At 31.5% G+C, this 22,308-nt stretch overlaps 1 protein-coding gene across 35 annotated transcripts in view; it reads right to left on the bottom strand.

Moving 5' to 3' along the window:
• Ppfia2 (PPFI scaffold protein A2) overlaps window positions 1–22,308 on the bottom strand; it is a 440,250-nt gene that overhangs the window by 286,235 nt on the left and 131,707 nt on the right. For 8 of the 35 annotated variants that reach the window (XM_078053089.1, XM_078053094.1, XM_078053092.1 and 5 more), the window contains exon 1: window positions 7,953–8,372. The exons of 22 other annotated variants lie outside the window; for them this stretch is intronic. In XM_078053089.1, coding sequence (XP_077909215.1) covers window positions 7,953–8,033 — 81 coding nt within the window. In that variant the 5' untranslated portion in view covers window positions 8,034–8,372. Of the gene's footprint in view, window positions 1–7,952; window positions 8,375–22,308 lie in introns of those variants that run through there. 5 more of the 35 variants (XM_078053088.1, XM_078053098.1, XM_078053090.1 and 2 more) reach the window with 3 other exon arrangements.

Raw genomic sequence — 22,308 nt, 5'->3', positions numbered from 1 at the left:
TGTATATAAATATTTGAACTACATTATATTAACACATGTGATTCTTTAAAAATTTAATATTTTAACACTAAACACAATATTATTAAAATAAAACAGTATATGTATATAGTGATAAAGTATTAATCTTCAAAGAGTACATTTATAATATTTCAATGGAAGCTTATACCACTTTGTATTTTTTCCACTTCTTTGAAACACAAATCGAAATACACTTGTGGTTTCCTATAAACCTACTATAACTTCAAAGATACATCATTTTAGAAACAACAAATTAATGATGCGCTCAATATAATAAACAAAAATGCACAATGAAAGGGATCAGTGAATATATTATGTATGTAATGAGACATAATAGTTCAGAACTGTCACTTCTGCATTATATTTTGTAGACAAAAAGAAAAAAATACAAGGTTGTTTTCTATGAGTCTTTTGTTTTCTTTAACAACATAAACTCTAAAATACTTAAGATGCAAGAATTAGGTTATTCTCATTGCTTCCTAAAGTTATTGCCCAACTTTTCTACTTAACTCTAGCAATTTTATTTAGTAATTTAATTATATTACCAAATAAAATGTTATTTTAAAAATGCAAATAATAACATTGACTATGTGGACTCTCAGTAACACAAACTTATTTACTGTTTTTATATTCTATTTTTTAAATTTTGTAGATATTCTAAACTGTATTCTAAAATTAGTTAATTTCACAAACTGATAATTTTAAATTTCTATTTGTATGTGTTTAAAAACTAAGTTATAATGAAAATAAAATGGGAAAGGAATGAATTACAAAAATACAACTAAAATCTTTAAAAAATATAAATTTTTTATATATTTCTCAAAAATACACTTTGTATTAATGTTCTGAAATACAATATTTTATAGGCACAAAGGTATTTTACATAGAATTGCCCTTGAAAAGTTAATGCGATCGTTTTTAATAAGCTCCTTTAACTTATGTATGAAGCATTTAAAGTGGTTTTTATACTCAACATCAAAGTTTTCTAAATACAAGATAGGAAAAAGAAGATTGTTTATGAAATAAATTATGCTAATATTTATAAAGCATATTTATGAACAGGCTAATTTTGACTGAGTGCCATCTTTATTGAAAATAAATATTTTATACAAGATTACATAAATATTCTATTGAATGTTCTACTCATGATAACCTCATATCTTAAGTTCTGTTATTATTTTCCAATAGTTTAGGAAAGTGAAAACAGATAAACAATTTCACTTGTCAATAGCTACATTCTACTATATGGCAGAACCTAGTTTTGAACTACGTGTTTACTTCAAGAGAATACTCTTTATGAAATTTTATGCATTTTTTTCTTGATAATCTTTATTATTCATAAAAAATTTTGAAAACATAAAAGAAAAAAAAAACAATATAATAGGGTCACAGTGGGAAAGTTAACTGTAAACTAAAATAAAAATGGGGTGGAAGATTTAAAGACAAAGCTTTCTTGTATCTGTGTCTAAAGAACAAAATAATGTGCTAATGTGATTTTGTATAATTTTCCTTATGCGACTCTAAGATTTCTTGAGTACAGAAACCAAGTGTTTTACCTAACATTGTTAAATCTGTATAATAGGGACACTTAACAAGGTGTGCCAAATGATTGATGAATTAATAGAAGAGAACTAATTTTAGGCAGTCTCCAATTTACAGGTGAATTCATTAATTCATTCAAACAGCACAGACATCTTCGATGACAGACATTACACATCAATAAACAAACATGAATTGTGAAGTAAAATAAATTATATACCCTCTAGAAGTTCACAGTCTAGTTGTGAAGACACAGACCCAAAAAGTTAAATGTCTTATGATAAACAATGCAATACCATGCAGTAAGTATGCTATAAGAAGAGGAAGATTTAACTTAGTAACATTCAGGGATGATATTCCAGGAGGAAAAAGCTTCCAAAATGTATTTACAAGACAAAGCAAATACAAATTCAAGAGCATCTAACTTTGGTTAGCTTCAAGGGTAGTACTCAAGGATGTTTGAAAAGGAAAATAACTTCTAAAATGTGATGGGAAATTTAATCAAGCATATGTACTCAAAATGATAATAATTCTGGGTAAGTCAATGTGTTCAAGGTTTTCATTCCTTGACCCTACCCCAATCTCCTTATTCTTGCCAAGGTCATTTCTTCTACTACCATAGTTTTCCTACCCTGTAAGCAGATGTCTACCACATTTACACCTACAGATCCCTCTCCTGAGAGCCAAACCTGTTTCCAGCTGTCTACTCAATCTGTCAAAAAAAGAACTCAGCAAATGGTTTTCCAAACCTGCTCCTTTTCCATGTTCTTCTCATCCTTACTCACTAGGAACTTTGGAATTTATAATTTTATTGTGTCCTTTTTTGTCTCCTATATTCAGCAAATTCATAAATTCTTTTAACTTTCCCCTTGTGCTTAACTTCTCTTAGCTCCCATCTTTGCCGCCTCGTCTATGGTATATGGACCACAGCTCTGAGTTCTGCTGCTATTGTGGTGGTTGCTTGTTTACTGAGCTCTTTCTAATCATCTGGCATTGTGCTAAGTGAATTAAATGCTTCATCTCAAGGGCCTGGAGAGTTATTTTCCCAATTCCAATTTCCCTCCTTTCCAGGTATTACCTGAAACATGAAGCTATTTTAGCTAGGTATAAGTAAAATACAACTGTGAACTCTACCCTGGTAATCTTATAACCATTTGCTTCTATGAGGAAGTTATCCTAAGTCGGGATAGAATTAATACTCACATGATGCATAATAAGAAGTTCTTCTCTTCAATTTTTACTTTAATACAACCCCTATGTACTCATTATGTCGGTAGCCAGGCAATCTGCTTTTGTGTTAATGATTTAAAAATGAAAAGAAGGGCACAGTTCCTGTCCTCATGAAATACACAGCCTTGTAGACTTCCATTAAGCAAAAACTTATGCAAATAGAAGAGTTATGATTGATTATCTATATGGAATCCCATGGGATATTTATTGATTTCTGTAGTTGGTCTCACTGATATATAGAACATGCTTAAATTAAAGTTAGCATAGATATTTTTTCTCAATTTCCCTTTATGTCTTTCATAGCAATTCCAGGACATAAGTTTATTAGAAATATACATATTTCCAACTAGGAGAAAATTGTGTCAGTTAAGATTAAATGAGAAGATGCAATGAAATAAAAGTCTTAAATTTAATAATGCAATGTGGCTTTATCATAATGTTTCAAAGTCAGGGGATCAAGTTTTTATAAATTTCTTCCATAATACATGAATGGGATTAGAAATAATTTATCTTAAAAGACTTGTGCTACTACATTTAATCAATACTTTAGGCATCTGCTTATAAGGAAAGATCATAGATTTATGTTTTAAAACACTAGATTCAAACAGAAACTATATTACTTGATGTCTGAATTATTAATAACTCTTTGGGCATCTTTTGTGAACATTTCTTTTGTCTGTACAATGTGGAAATCATAACATTTCATCTGCATTATTTGGAAAGCTACTAAACTATTCTTTCTGCTAGAGCCCCATTGCTACCCATGGGAGGATCCAGCATTCCAAATAAACAGTAAATCAAGCCTGCCATTCTTCACTGAAAATCCTTAGATCTCAAATCCCAAATCCTGAGGATGACAGTCACTCTGTGCTCCTATTTAAAATGATTCTGTACACTTTACTTACAGTCAATTCCAGTCTCCAGGTTATGTTCCAGTTATACAAAACTCTGCTTGTACCACATACTAGTGAGCAGCTTTGTCTCCTTCCTGAAACATTTCTAGCATTCATAATCATCAATGCATACCATTAGGTGACAAGCATATCCTCAATTCTCTCATATAACTTGGACCTCTGCCTATATATTATGTAACCCTGAAGCCAAGGGGCTGTCTTTCTTATGATCTCTATAGGGCTAAGACAACTTTGTCTTTATTCCTAATTTTTTTCCTTGAGTCCACATGTGCCAATATTTGGTAGATATTTTCAAATGCATTTTAAAATTTTCAACAATATAAAGCTATAGTGTGCTCCAAATAATAGTTTTAAAATAATACTGGGAACTAAGGCATAATGAAAATGATCAAATATACAAATTTGGTTCTTTGCTGAAAAGCCATAATTACTATAACTATGTTTGATGACAAAGATAACTTGTGCTGCTCTATACTAATTACCAATAATATCATCTGAGTGAAAATTCTTTATGCATTTGAGAGTTGCTTTCCTGTTACAAATGTGAAAATATATACTAATCAAAGTTTTAAATTTTCTCAATAAAATAAGAAAAAAAAACCCAATGAATGAAGAATGACAAAGAGGTATAAAGAAAAAACAACATTTTCAAAAAGTTTTTGGCTAGATCCTATACAAATGTATTTAAATATGATAAAATTTTTTCTTTGATCACTCATATAACTGATATTTTGAATATGTCAACATTGTGTGGTATACAAAGGCCTAGTATTAAGCAAAATTTCCTTTATATATTCCCTATTAATACATAGTTAAGCCTCACTAACTACCTACGACTTTAGAAAAAAATGATGTTGCATATTGTGATAATTTTCATATTTTAATCATTTATATTTTAAAAAATAGACCCTAGTATATTTGCCATATCCTTGTGGTGGAGACATATTGACAAAATGGTTTTGAGGATTATAATAAAGCATGATAACTGTATCCATAGTGTTCTAAGCAGGAAAGGGGGATGAAAACTACTTAATATAGCACGAAGGAATGAAGCAGAGTTTTGTGGAAGACCTAGCTTTGAGATGAGTCTTTAAGACAATATTTTTCCAATGGGAAGGTTTAATGAAGAAACAGTCAATCACAAGAAACATATAAACAATTTCCTGGGAAAGAAGTAGAACAACATGCTCTGTGTGTTCCAAATCATAAAGGAAATTGTATGCCAACTCAGGGAGATGAACTTTATCCTTTAAGGATTATTATTATTATTTTTTATTTGAACCATGGAAATGACAGATCACTATGTTTTCATACTTTGTGATAAAGTGTCTTTCTCTAATTTTTCAGTGGATATTAGGGGGCAAGGGAGTTAGCCATGTCTACACACAGGCCTGACACATATGTCATCAATGCTAGAGTTTAATGACAAAGAAAGGTACCCTAAAGATAAATATTTCTTCTGTGGGCTACATTAGATCATTGCCCTGGCCAGAAGTTAATTATTTGGATTAGAATAAATGGTTTGAAATTTTTGCTTTGTTTATTGACAGTAATATAGTGCTTGTTATTGTTTTACACAAAAGTTTACACAGAGTTACATTAAATAAAACAAGTAAATTCATAATAGGGAATAACCACTGGATGAATGTATTTAATTTCTAGGAAATGAGGGCTCATCAATACCTCTGGGAGGGCTCACAGTTTAAGTCATGATAAGTGAATCTACAAGTTTAGTAGAGCAGATAAACATATTTATTTGCAAACATAGAACTGTGAAGGAATAATTGTGAAAACACATTGGGATATCATTATTATGGACATAAAATTAAGAAAAAATTCACTGTGTTCTAATTTATTTACATATGTATATACATGCATATATAAATATATAAACATGCATTTAATTTTGCTTTCACATAGGTTTCCTATTTGTACATAATATAGTGTTATTATAAATTGACTGTAATAATACATACAAATATTGTAAGGTATTTCTCCTATAGGCATTGAGTCTTAATTTTTTTTCAATTAAAGCATTTTCTAGGCAACTGTACTCAATAACTTAACTTTGGGTGATAATTAATTCATTAAACAACAAGTACAATCTGGGTTTTGGCACTATTCAGGGTCCATGCACCTCTGAATAAAAAAAATGCAGGCAGTATATTCATAGTAATAGGGAAGTAAGAAATCGTACATAAAAAAATTAAATTTAAATCAAGTGATAGATATTCTGTACAAAAATTATTTGCATGTATATGTGTAAATGTCTAAATGTATCTGGCAAAATTAAAATGCAATGTAAAACAAAATCATGTACTGAAGATATCCTTAGATTCTCATTTTTACCTTTGAACTAGTTAGGTCAAACATTCTAAATCTTGCTCTTAAAATCTAATAGCATACAATTTCAACACAAATGACAGGGATTTTGGATGCTTAATGAGAAAGTGGAGCTAAAATTCAGTATTATTCATGCTGTGCTATCTTAAATGTTTTTGCATATGTTATCTCCTATGCTGGAATAATGTTAAGAAAGTAGGCATTAAAATACCAACTCCTTGAAGAAGGATCATTTCAGAAGCACATTCATGCCATTCCATAATGAGAACCACTTGTGAAAATTTAAACATTTATACAAGACACATTTTTTTTGACAAATGGTCTGTTACTTTTACAGCATCTCATTGCTTTTTGCAGTATTTTAACCAAAGAAAGTATACTTCCTTGAAAAAGGTTAATGTACATAAGAAAAATAATTGTTTAATTTTTTTCCTTTGAACATAAAGGCAATGAATCAACTACGATAAACTCTTATGTTTTAAAAACTGTTTTCAAAGAAAATCAACTGCCAGGAAAGGTGTCAGCAAGATCTTCAAAGAATTGTAAAAAGCCTGTGTCATGACTAAGCATATGGAATTACTGACCCTTAAACTTTAAGACGTTCAAGTAGAATACCTAATGTCAAAAGCTGCTCAAGTGTCAGCTACAGGATATTGTAAGCAATGTTCATATCTCAGTATAAAGAGAAGGAAAAAAGTAATAATTCTGTGAACAGCCCCAGGGCACTTGCATTTTAAATCACTGCCACAATAAGCAGATCACCACTGGGAAGAAAACATATTCTGGAACAAGACAGACTTGCACTATCAGTAGGCATCAGGGTAAAACAGGAGAGGCGACAGGATTAAAAATAGAAGTATAGAAAGTGAAGAGAAAGAGAGAGAGAGAATAAATATATCTACTGCTTACAGTTTACAAAGGCAAGAGACTTTTAAAAATGTGATGTGCATTTATTCAAGGTTTCCTTTAAAAATACGCTGACTACTTTTACTCTATTAATTCTCTTGGTCTTTGTATTTTTTTCCCCAGAACATTATGACTATACAGCCAAGATTGTTAAACAAAAGTCTGTTTGGATTTCCATAATGTAAAATATACAGAGAAGAGGTTCATTTTCTCTTTCATGTAATGATGATATGACTGAATTACAATGTAAACCTTAGCACTGAAAGATGCAATTTAAAGATAAAATGAGGTAGGATCTGATTGAGGTTAGTCTTAACCATTTTCTAGATTGATGGCTGATTTATTCACAGGCAATTGAATTACATTTAGTAGGTAACAGCTTTGTAACTCACATTCACATTTGTATTATAAATCATTTTGACTTTTTGATAACACAGACAATCTTCCATCTTAATGAGCTTCTACTTTACCTTGAATTGATAAGCATACTAAACATGGTACTTAAGACTACTGTATTTTTTATTGTTTGTACACTGCACACATAACAAAATTAAATAACATGAACTATTTGAAGCTATGTATATGAAATATAACACATTTTACTTAGCCCAGGGGACTTGGTTTGCAAAATTCCATAAAGATGTCTTTTAATTCTACTCTCTCTGTGATGAATAAGGAAAGTAACTGTGCAATGCACACATTACAGCCATAAATAATATCAGGAGAAACAAGACATCTCAAAAACTTTTCAAGGATATAAAGATTTAAAATCCCTGTGAAAATTTAAGGGTCTACTATTATTTTCTCTGAATTCACAGAGAAACCAATGACAGCCCATTTCAATACTTTAAAACAGATTAAGCTGACATGCACATTGTCCATTCCATAATCCTCTTCAATACTTTCACACTTTTCAGTTTTCCCTTCTTTATATTTCCCACTATTAAAAGTTTGACTACATATTAACTTCCTAAGTTGTGAAGCCATTTAAAGCACACTTACTTGAAAAGTATAAAACCGGGTCCCATTAGGAGGATGCACTTTAGGGGAGCCAGAAACGGTGTTCATATCCGAGAAAATCATTTCTGATCACAGAGACAATATAATCCACAAGGAGCTACAGATGCAGAGCAGAGAGCTTAGCGTACAGATAAATCCGTGCATGCATTGAGGGAGACTACAGGGTAAAATGAAATCTGCCCCATCCTTCTTAGATACACAGTGATAGCATTTTGAATCTTTCTTCTACGTTTGAAATCTAAGCTGAAAGGGCATCAGCCACCGGCCTTTTGTGCAGCTAGTTCTTTAGAACAGACAATGTTTTAAAAATTTTTAAAACACAGAAGGAAAAATGCAAGAACCAACGATAAATGGAGCTTGTGCAGAATCTGGCAGTGCTGTGGACCTGCCCATCTGTTCTCAGTGATAATCACCTCCCTCCACCACAGTCTAGCGGAGTGATTATGCTAAATATCCTGGTTAACCAATAACATACAGTTTCATTTCAGGGAAGCATGCACAGTGTAATTCAGAGGACCTCTTCTGACTAACCTGAAGCATGTTTCACATACTGCTTAAAGCTGCATTCAGTTACAAGTTACTGTTTTTTCACTCTTATTTCTGTATGTTTTCCAATTTCTTCATAACCCTTAGTATTTTCAATAAGATGATAATATTTTTTACACATTTTTTTAAAAAGAATTATTTTATAATTTGCAAGTATACCAGAGCTGGCTAGGATACTGAGGGGCAATGTATAAAATTCAGTAAGTCTCTATAATATCAGAACTAATAACAAATACAAAGCAAAAACTGAACACCAAAAGAACATAATATATCAGTGTTACCCTTATTTTCTCATTTTCCTATCTTAGCTCAAAAAAATAAGCTTGACAATAATAATGCCTTAAAAAAGTAGCATAAATTTATTTTAAATAATTTATTTCATATACAAACTTACACAGAGAACAATTAATATCTCTGAAGATTTCTAACTGAAGTTCCAAAAATATTGACTGCAAAAAAAGTTATTTGCAAAATATGTTCATGTTTTCTATGCCTTTAACAAATTATTCAGTCTGTATAAAAGATCATATTCAGATGACTTGACAACTTCTAGAGGTAAAAATAAATGTTCCATTTACACATGGTTCAAAGGCGGAGACTTCAGGAAGACATAAAACAGAATGATCCAAAAGTGTTTCTTTGTGACTGTATCTAAGTTGACATAGTTCTATACAACCAAGAACCAGGAATCAAAGGCTTTGAACTGGATTCTACATAAGGAAGGTGAAAGTTCTTAAAACAAATTATCATTAATTTATACTTAGATTCTCTAATTATGCTTTCAATTTATAAAATCAGTGGGTAGAAAGCAAACATTTTTTCTCAGTTTCTTAGATGGGGTTTCTATAATCATATAGGTTATGTATATAGGTAATTATTTAACAAGTAAACTTCTACATAAACCAGAAAATATTTTTAAATTAAATTTTAATAAGAGGAAAAAAGTTTTAATTAGAGGATTACAGATTTATAGAAAAGCTGCTAAGAGAGGATAAAGAGTTCTACTGTACCCTTCAATCAGATTCCCCAATTGTTACAATCTGACATAATCATGATATATTATCAAAGTAGAGAAACTGAAATTTGTACATCATTAACCGACTCTAGACATTTATTTTTGTTGTCACATATCTCTGGTTTCTCTGGCTGTTAAAGGAACTTAGCTCTCCTCATCACCCTGATAAGTCTTGAGAAGTCATGGCCATGTATCCTGTGGTCTTATGTTTTAATCAAACATATTTGTCTGATGTTGTCCTGACTTTTTGATGAGGGAACTGGGTACTGTGGAAGAACACCATGAGAACCATCCTTCTTGTCCCATCACATCAGTGGTACGTAATATTCATAGTATTAATAGTGATCTTAACCTTCATCCTTTGGCTAAGTAGTGTTTGCCAGCTTTGTAACAGTTGTTATTTTTCCTTTTCCATACTTTCTTTTTGGAATTAGTCACTAATCATGTTAACTCTTAACAGTATGGGAAAAGGGATGAAATTAAGCTCTACAATTAAAGGAGAGAAAAAAAATATCTATATCTATATCTATATATCTATATCTATATATATACACACACATACATATATATATATATATAATTCTGTAAAGAAGATTTGTCACTTCTTCAATCATTTTTAATCATTCATTTATATCAGTATAGATGCATATATATTATTTCACCCTTTGGGTGATGCTTTAATATTACGTATTCGGTAATATTGACCCTGCTTTGGCCATTGGCAGCTCCTTTACCTCAGTTTGCTCCCCTCCCATGTCCCTTGGATATACTATAATCCATTTGTTTTTGGAGCACTTGCATGGCTTTTAAAAATGACTGTCTCTTACATAAAGCATGTCTGATTTCCTAAAACTGTTAATCTCCTTAACCATAACTATACCACTGCAGGTAAACCTAAAAAATTGTGTTTTATTTTCACAATTATTTAGGCAATAACAATATTCCATTTTTCAAATTTATGTTTTCCCTCATTTCTTAACCCATAAGAGATTCACACAAATGAATTTACAAATTTTTATATGACTATATATGATTAATAGCAGTGGATATTAGGGATATATGTGAAAATGTGGGTTCACCCCACTGCTAGGCCCATGTTAAAATTGCATTCCCTTTTGTAGGTTAAAAGCATCTAACTCATGCTCTTCAAAGAACTGTGAGTAGAAACAGAGTCTCCAACACAAACTTGCAGCTTTGGGGAGCTTAGGATTTAGGGGGGAAACGTTTGCCAAGTAGATTAATACTATGCATATATAACCTCCATGTAATTTTATGCTTATCTGTAAATTGGTTCTGACATCATTTAGACAATTAAATTCACCATCTTCCTTGTTATTATTGAAAAGCCAATGAATCAAATATTCTGGCATGATCTCACATATTTTTGAATAATCTCATACATTTTGAATTTGCATCAGCAATAATTTTAATTTATCTGGTAATTACACTTGGTTTTGCCTCATATATCTTTTGCAGGATGGGTAGGAAATAGGTATAAGTTACCCAGGAGGCAGTAGGGAGAAATTATGTGCCTTTTCATAATTTTCTCTTATTACATTATACTATTTCCCAATATTACTTGAGTTAAAATTTTTCATTACTAAGATTGTAATTTGTTAATGCAAAAATGTTACATATACATGTAAATGATAAAGTTAAAAATGTTTAATTTTTCATAACTATAAGTTTATAAGTGTTAAAAAATGTCAGTTTTGGAAAGATTTGCATTTATAAATATTATTAACATACAATATAAAATAAAATAAATATAACAAAATGCTGATAAATATTAAACATGAAAAGTACAATATTATTGGAATTGAATGTCTTGTGAAATGATTGAATATTTTTTCAAAATAGCTTATATATAAATTTTAACATACTATTAGAATGAGACAAAATTCTAATTTTTATTTTTATAGATTTATTTGTTGAGAAATGCAGTTCACAGAAATAAGTGCATGGTACAGGAAAAACATATGCTATCATGATATTTTAAATGATAGTGTTACTAAATTCTTTTAATTCTGCATATACACGAAAGTCAAAAGATATTTTACAATCAATCATTATTCTGATACTTCGATTAAATCATCAATTCTTTCTTTTCATTTCCCTTTTGATACCAGGGACTGAAATCGGGGCCACTTTACTACTGAGCCATTTCCCTAGTCTTTTATTTTTTCTTTTGAGACATGATCTTGCTAAGTTATTTAGAGCCTCACTAAGTTTCTGAGGCTTTCTTCAAACTTGCAAACCTCCTATCTCAGCATCCCAAGTTGCTGGGGTTACAAGTATATGCCACTGTATGCAACTAAATCATCAATTTTATTGAAAGCTAACGATAAAAACTTACCTGGCTTGAAAAATGATGTTTAACCTCTCTATTCAAGATATTAACTTTCTCTACATCCAAACCTATATTTTCAGTGGTTCTTCAGTTTGGCCCTTGAAGTTTTGTATCTCTGGGATAATGCAATATAGCAAGATTCATCAAAAATGTGCTATCCTTAAAGGGTAGAATGATTTTAATGCATGCCTCCTTAACCAAAAACTGTTTGCAGAATTATACATTTCAGGACTAATAGAAGAAAATAATTTTCTTAAAATATTTATATTCTTGTATTCTTTAAAGAGTCTTTGCACTTTAATTTAAAATAATTTTCAAACATCTATACTTGTAATCAAACACATATCAGGGATCTGATAAATGTAGACTGAACAAAAGTACTGTTTATACAATATGGTAGAAATAATTGAAATAAACATTATTTCTCTCTCATATGACCAATAACTTCAAGTTAGCTCGACTTTTGATTTTATTAGAGATTCAAAACTTCAACCATATTTTCAGAACACAAACAAGAAAATTAAGTGTGCACAGTGAATTCAGTGTGCCATGCTGAGCCTCAGTCTCCTCCTTTGTGGAAGAGGATAATAATGCGTCATTTAAAATCTTTCCTTACAATTAAAGAAGTGAAAAATGCAGCACTAATCAGCAAAACCACTCCTATTTCTTTTCCTCCCCTTTCTGTAAGTGGAAAATACAGAGAATAAAACCTCGAAGACCTATAAATTGCTAATGCCACTTGAAAGAATAGATTTCAGGAACTTCCAAAGTTCATGAGAATAAAAACACAAATAAATTGAGCATTTTAAAACCATGCTGTCAGATCATTAAAAATATTTTTTTTACTCATAAACTGTATGTTTAGAATTATATCAAATATCAGATATAATTTAGTATTTAAAGAGAAAAGTTTCACTTAAGAATATTTGGATATAGAATCTAGCCATAGCATACACCAGAACAAATCTTTAGAGAAAATGAAGTTATTCACATTGAAATATGCTTTTTATGTATGAACTAAATTTTACTCATTCATAAAGAAAAATTGATGGTTTTGATTTTTAAATTTAGAAACTGATTCCTAGAGTATTTTATTAATTTTAAAAAATGCATATATACTAATGTAAATGGTACATTTATCCCTATAGTACTATGGTTATTGATCTTATCATTTATAATTAAACTGGAACATATTTAAAGGGAGAAAGGAAATCCATGAATCATTATGCCAGAACAACAGACATAAACAACCAGGACTTGGGTCATTACTATTCATGGTAAACAGAAAGGTATGTCTACCCTTGAGGGGCTTTTAATCTACTTTGAAAGAAGAACACATACTTTAAACATTTTGACTCCACGAGGATTATACAGATTAAATCAGAGTTAAAGCAATTAAGTACATGAGGAAATTCACCAGAGCTGATTGATTAGAGCTGACTTCGAGAAAGTAAGTCATCTGAAAACCTAAGAGAGAGAACAAACATAGCACCTATGTGTCAGACATGCATGTGTCATTTAATTTAATCCATATACCATCTTTGTCCCATAAATATATTAATTTTGTATGAGAAAACTGAGATTCCAGGAAGAGAATACCTTTTCAAGGACAGAGTGACTATTCTAACTTTAAACAAAAGGAGGAGGGACCCATTCCATAACACCTATCCCTTCCTTTTCCTTTTCTCCCAACATCCACTATTTATTTATTTATTCAACTGTGCATTAATCAAGTAATAATTAACAAATGCCTTTAATTTACCTGGTACCATTTCCAGGCCCTAGGAACACAATTACAAAATACACACTACTGATCTTTAAAGAGCTTTAAATTTGGTGGGAAAACCTCAAACTAATAGTTAACTAGCAAGACAACTGCAACACAGTTGAGGAAATGTTAAGGATTGACTTAGCTTCAAGGATTCCAAATGAGTTCATCTAGAAAGAACTTTACTGGAATGCTATGTTGAAGAGGGCCTGGTAAAAGAGGGTTGATTTTTTTTTTTCAAACAGAATTATCAATGTTCATAACGTATACAATAGTGTGAAATGACCAGAGAACCTGGCTCAAAGCACCTCAAGACAAAAGAAGTAACTGTGCTCAATTTGCATATATAAACATTTTCTCAGGTGAAATTAGTAAAGACACTTAACCAAATTAGTAAAGACACTTAACCATCCACCAGTATGTTTCCTTAAAACCAAGTAAAATTAGAACATTCTTATGTGGGGAAAAAAAAAAAAAGATATAAAAGGTAGAGGCATATTTTCATACTTTGGACTAGTATATTTTGACACCTTTATTTAGGTTGACAAATAGCTGTCAAAGATTATTTTAGGTTGTCAAGAAACTTCATTCAGAGTTTGATTGCTTTCAATGTATCATAGAATATATTAAGTGTTAACTTGAAAGTAAAAAATGTATAGTAAAATACTTCATACAAAATAATATTTAATTGGCTCACGTTAAAAATAACTGGTTTTCAGATGTCTACTATATGAAGGGAAAATAATGTGTTTAATTGCTGTAGACAGAGTGCAGAGTGCCACCAAAAAAAAAAAAAAAAGCTACCTCAAGATATACCAAGAGTAGTAAATGAAGAATATAAATGCTAGAAAGTTTAATTCCAGCTATCTTATACGCCTGAATTTTTACAGAAAATGATTGAAAGTGAAAACTTGGAAAGAATCACTGAATTATGCTTTTTTAAAAATGGATGACATAAAGAATCTAAAGCCAGACACTTGTTTTTAATAGATTCAGAGACCACTCACAGAAGCCATTCTCTTGCCTTGAGGAATAATTACTCTTAAGCCTCCTGTAAGATATGTTATCAGCTGGGATTTATAGAAAATCAGAAAATACAGCCTGTAATTTTATATTCTGTCAATATAAAGATTTAGCTCAAACATTTTTATATCCCTTTAAAATAATTTTGGATTAAGAAGTGTTATGAGATATATTGTGTTTCAAGACAAACAATTTGATTATAGCCTTTCTTTCATTCATTTACGGGTGTTGGGTAAAAAGTTCAAAAATTTGCTAGTGTGATAAGAGTTAAAGGAATACACTGAAAGGGCTGCTCATTTTCTCTCAGTTTCTGATAAATGCCCAGGGGGAAAAGAACATACTAGAGGAAAAATAAGGAGGAGGAAGGGAAAAGAGAAGGAGAAAAGTGTGAAGGGGGACAGGGGGAGAAGAGATTAGTATAACTTGTACCATCTCACTATAATACAACAAATAATTTTGTCAGCAAGCATTCAGTCATAAGTCATTCCAGATGGGGTGCAATTTGCAGCCCAGATGGACAATACGTCCTAGTGAATCCATATGGATGGCATATGAAAGCTAGCTAAATATATGTTGTTAGCTAAATTCTCATTCTCTTTCTCTTTCTCCTCATATTTATCTCTAGATATATCTGAACCTTTATCTTTGCATCACAAAGTCTAAAAAATGCAGTGAGGATGACGTTGTACAGATAGCTAAAGCCCTGAATTTACTTTTACATCCTACTCCGGGTCTTCTATTGCCTGACAATCTCATTGGCTGTGCATGTGGCTGTAGGTTCATTCATTCACCCTACATTTATCTAGTGAATCATTACAGAAGAGCTGTGACATTCAAGACAACAGCCACAGTTAAATAGAAATAATCGATCAGTGAGGGCATTTTGTACCACAAAAATGAGAAACTGCATCCAACAGATCTCATCCATTTCAGCAGTGAAACCTTGGATTAGAGGATCCCAACTAAAAGCAACTACTAATAACTCACAGACTTCCTTCCTAGAAAAGAAAATTTTTTTTAACCTAACTAACCATTTATTGCAGGTGTTCCACAATGCTAAGTGAAGTCCGCCAATCCCCAAAAAACAAATGCTGAATGTTTTCTCTGATAAAAAGAGGGTGACTCATAGTGGGGTAGGGAGGGAGAGCATGGGAGGATTAGATGAATTCTAGATAGGGAAGAGGGGTGGAGGGAAAGGGAGGGGGCAGAGGATTAGCAAGGATGGTGGAATGTGAGGGGGGCAGAGGATTAGCAAGGATGGTGGAATGTGATGGTCATCATTATACAAAGTACATGTATGAAAACTTGAGTTGGGTGTCAACATACCTTATATACAAACAGAGATATGAAAAATTGTGGTATTCATGTGTATTAAGAATTGTAATGCAAAAAAGTACATATATAATGGCATAGATAGACGTGAACATACTTTATATACAGAGATACGAAAAATTGTGCTCTATAGGCGTATTAAGGATTGTAATGTATTCCACTGTTATCACGTATTTAAAAATGATAATAAAATCAATTTAAAAAATGAAAAAATCAAGATATTCTTTAGAAAGTATTGAGATCATTCAAGATTTCTATCAAAATTTTTAAAAATCAACAGCATATTGAAATCAAAACATATTCTTTGATTTATAGTGGGACAAACATATTCAATATGGCATTTATTCATGTCTTGATGTCGATGTCATTTTTATACATTCTCATAAAGTTAATCTATGTGCACATGCAAGATGTGTAGACGTGCACATATATGAATATGTGCATGTGTGTATTCACACACGTACTGTTATTAGAAATTAAATTAGAAATTTTTAAATGGCATCTTTCCATACCTTATTCATTCTTATTTTTACTTTGTTTTCTCTTTCCTTGAACTACATATTTAAAAATGTTTTCATGTATATCATATTCATAGGCCAGGAAGATCTTAGTATTTAAATTATAAATATTAACTTGTATAAATCTTTAGCATTCAGATTTTTTTTTTTTTGTTTTGGTGTGGTTTTTCCTTTTTCTTTTTTCATTTTTTACTTTTTGGCCTTTTAATGGACCAAATGTTAGTTGATTAGAAGATCTCTTGAAAATTAAAACTTCATAATTTTATTATATTCTAAATTTATATCATGTTTTGAAACACACGATGTCAGACAGGTTTTATACAAATCATATTAAGTCTCCAGCACAAAATTAATCTCATCATGGATACCTGAAGTCCACAAAGTTCAAGTTTTCATAAGAATACCTGAAAGAATTTTTGAATTATGTTTTTTATAAGTATAAAAAGAGCTACTTGAGAAATTTTGGCTTACTTTTTAGTATGAGAACCATGTATAGACAGTTATATATTAAAATTAAATTTGTAAATTCCCTACGTGCTCTGTTATACAGTACAGTTTTAATGTTAAGTTTCAACTAGGCATCTTGTTACTAATTGGTAAAATTATTAGAAATTTGTGAATTAACAAAATACTTCTCTGGATAATCTTGTACTTGTTATTTCATTCACTGTCCAGTTTCTATATATAATCTATCATGCTCTGTGATCAAATTTTTGTAACAGGATACAAAAAAATTCTGTCTCTTATAGAATTTGGAATTTTTAATATCAGAAACAAAAATTACTAGCTCAAGTTGGAATTGCAATATGCTGCTTTAGTGTGCAAAAATTTTGGATTCTGTGACTTCTTCTGTATCACTACCAAGGACCAGTATAGTACATGACATAGAGTAGGTATCTAATAAATATTTGAGAAATATTTGGAACATATTTTATCTGAAAGGCCCTTCTTTTCTTCTGACTCTTTTGCTTTTTCTCTTTTTGTGAGCTGCATTTTAATATTATTTTATTTGATTCACCAAATAATCCTGAGAATGAAAAAGTAGATTCTTATAGTTAGTAAGTGGTATAGCTAACATTTAACCTTTGGGTTGAATGCACTACTTTGTGTATAATTGGCAAGATTGTAGTGAATGAATGGAGAAGAGAATAACCAAACATAGATATTCTAACCAACAATCCATAAAATTTTATTAAATACTGCCTAGTAGTTTAAATGGTTTTTCAGACACTTTAATGGATTATTTTCAGATAAAGGAACATATCCCATTGCACACCTGCATGTATCCAATCATCCAAGGGTACAGGCAGTCATGTTCATCTCCCTGTATACATTCACAGCATTGGGAGAAATATCATTTGAGGTAAAATAAAATTTCAAACAAAATGAGGTAGATGTTCTAATGCTTTTAACTTTATGCTATTTTGTTAATACCATCTCAAAGAAATATTGATGTTAATAAGATTAGAAAAAGTGAAGAATCAGTAACTAATTCTACGCAAGGGCCTTTCAGATACATTATCATGGCTAGGATGAAATCACAAAAAGCAGATTTAAAAAAAAAGAAATTTAGATAGATCGACATTACAGACATTACAATCAGAATCCTATGTCTAAAATTGTAAAAAAGATTAAAAGAGATTGCAACCAGGATAATATTCAGCAAAAACAGGGAGTAAACTAATGCACTCTTCAGGCCACCTTATTCATTACTCTTCAAAACCTTTATGGACACAGTTGCTATGGCAGCAACTATATAATTTCCTCCTTAATTTTACTTTCTTCAAGAATTTTCTTTGGAAGACAAAGCCAACCACTATCTTGTTTTATTTTGTATTAAGAGCAATAACAATGCTTCTGTAGTTATCATTTATTGAATAATATTATATTCCAAACATTGTTTTACCTTGCATACCATTCTCAAATGGAGGAAATTTAAATTCCTCAGTTATATATAAGGAAGCTGTCTTAAAAAGAAATCATGCAATTTGTTTAAGATCACATAGCTAATAAATGGAAAAATCACATCATTTGAAATCCAGTCTAATTACAAAGCCACAGTGTAAATCAAAATTATATCTTTGTACTTCCTTATCTGACATCAGCTTTAACTCAGTGAAGAATATGAAAAAAAGAATAATGAATACCTTATTGATTAACTGATTTCATACATAAAAATATTTTTAGTCGACTATCTGATTAACAACTTATTTTAATCATATGGAATTATTCACATTTTCCTAATGGATCAGATGTGGGTTGTGAAAGATAGAAAAGAAAAAAGGATAAGTGCAAGATCTTTGGCCTGAGCAGATACTCAAAACTTTGGCCCTAAATAGTGAAAGGATAAAATAAATTGCCACCAAATGAGAGGGGGAAGGCTGCAACAGAAGCAAGTTTGAAAAAAAAAATTTAGTGTTAAATTTTGCAAATGTGTTGAGTTTGAGGTTTCTGTTAGTCATCTAAATAGAGATGTCACATAGGTAGGTGGATATAAAAATATGGAGACCATAATTGCATACAGATTGAAAACCAAAAGACTGGAATGAGGTCAGCAAGGAAGTGGTGTAAACAAGGAAGATGTCCAAACCAGAGACCTGGGAGACCAACAAAGAAGTAATGCATAGGAGCAATTGATGACATTGGAGGAATACCAGGACAGTCTTGTGATTAACATGAATCAAGAATGTACGGGGCTGGGGTTGTGGCTCAGTGGTACAACGCTTGTCTAGCATGTGTGAGGCACTGGGTTCAATTCTCAGCACTGAATATAAATAAATAAAAGAAAGTTCATTGACAACTAAAAGAGAAATTTTTTTAAAAAAAAAGAATGTAGGAGTGATTATCTGCATCAAATACTGCTGAAGTCAATTAAGTTGTGGACTGAGAATTGGCCATTAGTTTAAATATGTACAGGTTGGCTTCAATAGAGACTTGATGGGGACAAAAACGAAGAGTATATAAAAAGTCCCTGAAGGAGAGAAATTGGAAGCTGGGTTTATACAACACTTCTTTGGGATACTTTTTCAAAGGAAAGCAAAGAAAAACCAAGGAAATGGAAGAGTGGCTAGTAAGGAAAGAAGGGAGAGGAAAAAAAAAAAGAATATGCTGATGTGCTGAAAGAAAGTCTCCAGAAGAGAACAAAAGATTGATGACGTCGGATGAAAAGGGTACATTTCTACAGTAATGTCCTTAAGTAAATAAGAGAAGATATAATCTAAAAAAAATGAGAGATGGGCTTAGAGAGGAGGCAGCTACCATCTTTGATAAAGGGGGAAGGCAGACCAGATGGGTTCAACCTGCTGGTAATTGTGGCAGTAGGAGTTTATACATGTTTAAGGGAACTAGAGAAAGCAAGAACATCTTCTGAGCAAGTTGGAGAAGGAGTTTTGAATGTTTTGAGAAATGAATAACTCAATCTTTAGCTTGAGAATACTGCCTTGTCGATATAAAAATCTGCTAGCTAATATTTCCTCTTTGAGAAGTATATCTTTCTACCTAAAAAAAAAAACTTTCTTTTTTTTTTTTTATGTTGGTGCTCTCTTCTAAGTTCTGGCAGTCATGAGACCATTTTTGTGTTTTCGGAGAAACTGAATGAGTATATTCTCAAGACCTATAACTAGATAAAGAAGAAAAAGGTTGAACGTCACACAGAAGTGGAATAACCATAGCACAACTTCATATTATACACATTGACACTGAATTAAAAATTATTATTAAAATTATTAAAAATATCCCAGATCAGAACCTCTTAACTGAAATACAGACACCTAAAAGATTATGATCAAGTCATAATTGTGAAGCTTGCTGATTAGAGGGCATAAAGACACAGTTAAGAATTTATTACGTTATGATAAATTATAGGCATAGACTAATTTCTTCAGTTTATCTTCCTTGTGCTTGACATTCACCACATATAAATAAATGAAAGAAACATAAATATTAACATTTCATAACAAATGCAGAAATTCTTATTACAAATGCCTTCCTTTAATATCAAAAGGGCACATAATCAGTGACATGATTACAATGTGTGGAGAGCATTATCTACACTGGCAGTCATACTCACACAGAATAAATATTAATCCTATTGAACTGATTAGGTGCAAAGATTGGACATGTCTTTGAATTCTGATTATACTATTCTTATTATTAAATAACCAATCCAGTATAGCAGTTAAAAGTATGGGCTTTAGTATTAAACTCATTTAAGACCATATTATTACTTTCTAGTGAATAAAACTTGGATCCAGCTTCTCTGAGCCTCAGTTTTCTTTTTGTAAAAGTGGGGATTAATGCACATTTTAGCTAACCAGGACATTGTGAAAATGTGAGATAATGTATATAAAGCACTTAATGTCATTGTCACCCTCTCAGTCATTCAGAATTTAAATACTCACCTTTTAAGTGTCCCTAATGGCACCACCCCTGAGTTGGATACTATTCTAGGCATTTAGGAAACATGGGGACACATGGTAAAGAAGAACTTTCCATGTAGGGTTTCTACTGTAGTAAGAAGTATAGAAACAGACAAACAGTAAATTAAATTATGTTTTAGAAAGTGACTTATGCAGTGAAGAAAAGCAGAACAGCGTGGGGGGGAGGACTGGAAGTAGAGCAAGGGAAAAGAGGCTGGTGAACTGTGATTTTAAATCCTACGTGAAGTCTGTCTCAGTGTTTTAGACATGGCTGTTCCTTGTCCCTAGTTCTCTAACCTGCCCACCCAAGGACACCTCCAATGTATAAATGTCTAACCAATGTCAGCGAAAGTCCCTAACTGAAGTCAGTGTAAAAAGGCATATGGTGACTCCCCATTCCTTAATCTGCTTTTTCTTCATGATACTTTCCCTCTCTGTGTATCTGTGTGTGTGTGTGTGTGTGTGTGTGTGTGTGTGTTTGTGTAATAAATGCGTGTATATATTCATGTATTTATAAATATTTTGTATTACATATTATATATATATATTCATTCTATGAGGGAACAGATATTTTCTGTTTTATCAGCTGTTGTATTTTCATTGCTTAGCCCAATGTCTGAAACAGAGCTGTTAATAAATCATTATTAAATACATGAACACAGGTAATCTTTAGTTTCAGCTAATGATTCTCAAATTTAAAGGGTAAAGCAAAGAACACTGAAATGCAATGATCAACATAGTATTTATAAATCATTGGGAAGAATTTTCATGCATAAATATTCTAATTTTGATACCCATGGCATTTCTTATCTGGGTGACAATGACCTGCTAAAAACAACTTCTTGAAATTGAGATTTTTTAATGAATAAACTTAACGATTATTAATTGAGTGACTGACGATCATGTTCTAGGCTTTATACTAAGCACTGAGGATACAACAACTCAAATGGCAGACATGATTATTTTTAAAAGATATTTTTCATAATTAGAATACTGAATCTATATTGTTATAAAAATGAAGACACAAAGATTGCTTATGAAAGACACCATACTGCTCCTTTTGGATGAAGTCACTGTTCAATGATGGTCTTAGGAACTTTCTTTGGTTGTATATATGCTACATACTATATACTTCTCTGGACTCAGAGTGAGGCAAAATGTCACTCCTCTCTGACAAATGGCCAGGAGCATCTGAATTAGTAAAAGCACCTTTCACTCTTCAGAACTCTGCTGCTATGTACAAAGGCAGTTAAGTGGTTAGTGGAAAAGATATATAAAGAGTGGTTAACCATGCATATTAGACCTGTAGCTTTCCAAACCTAAATTGTCATCGGGGTCAGCAAAAGCAGTCCACTCAAACGCCACAAG

This window comes from Ictidomys tridecemlineatus, chromosome 6 (assembly GCF_052094955.1).
Source record: "Ictidomys tridecemlineatus isolate mIctTri1 chromosome 6, mIctTri1.hap1, whole genome shotgun sequence".
Lineage (NCBI taxonomy): Eukaryota > Metazoa > Chordata > Mammalia > Rodentia > Sciuridae > Ictidomys > Ictidomys tridecemlineatus.
Note: the sequence above shows the minus strand (reverse complement) of the source record. Positions and strands in the feature narration are given on the sequence as shown.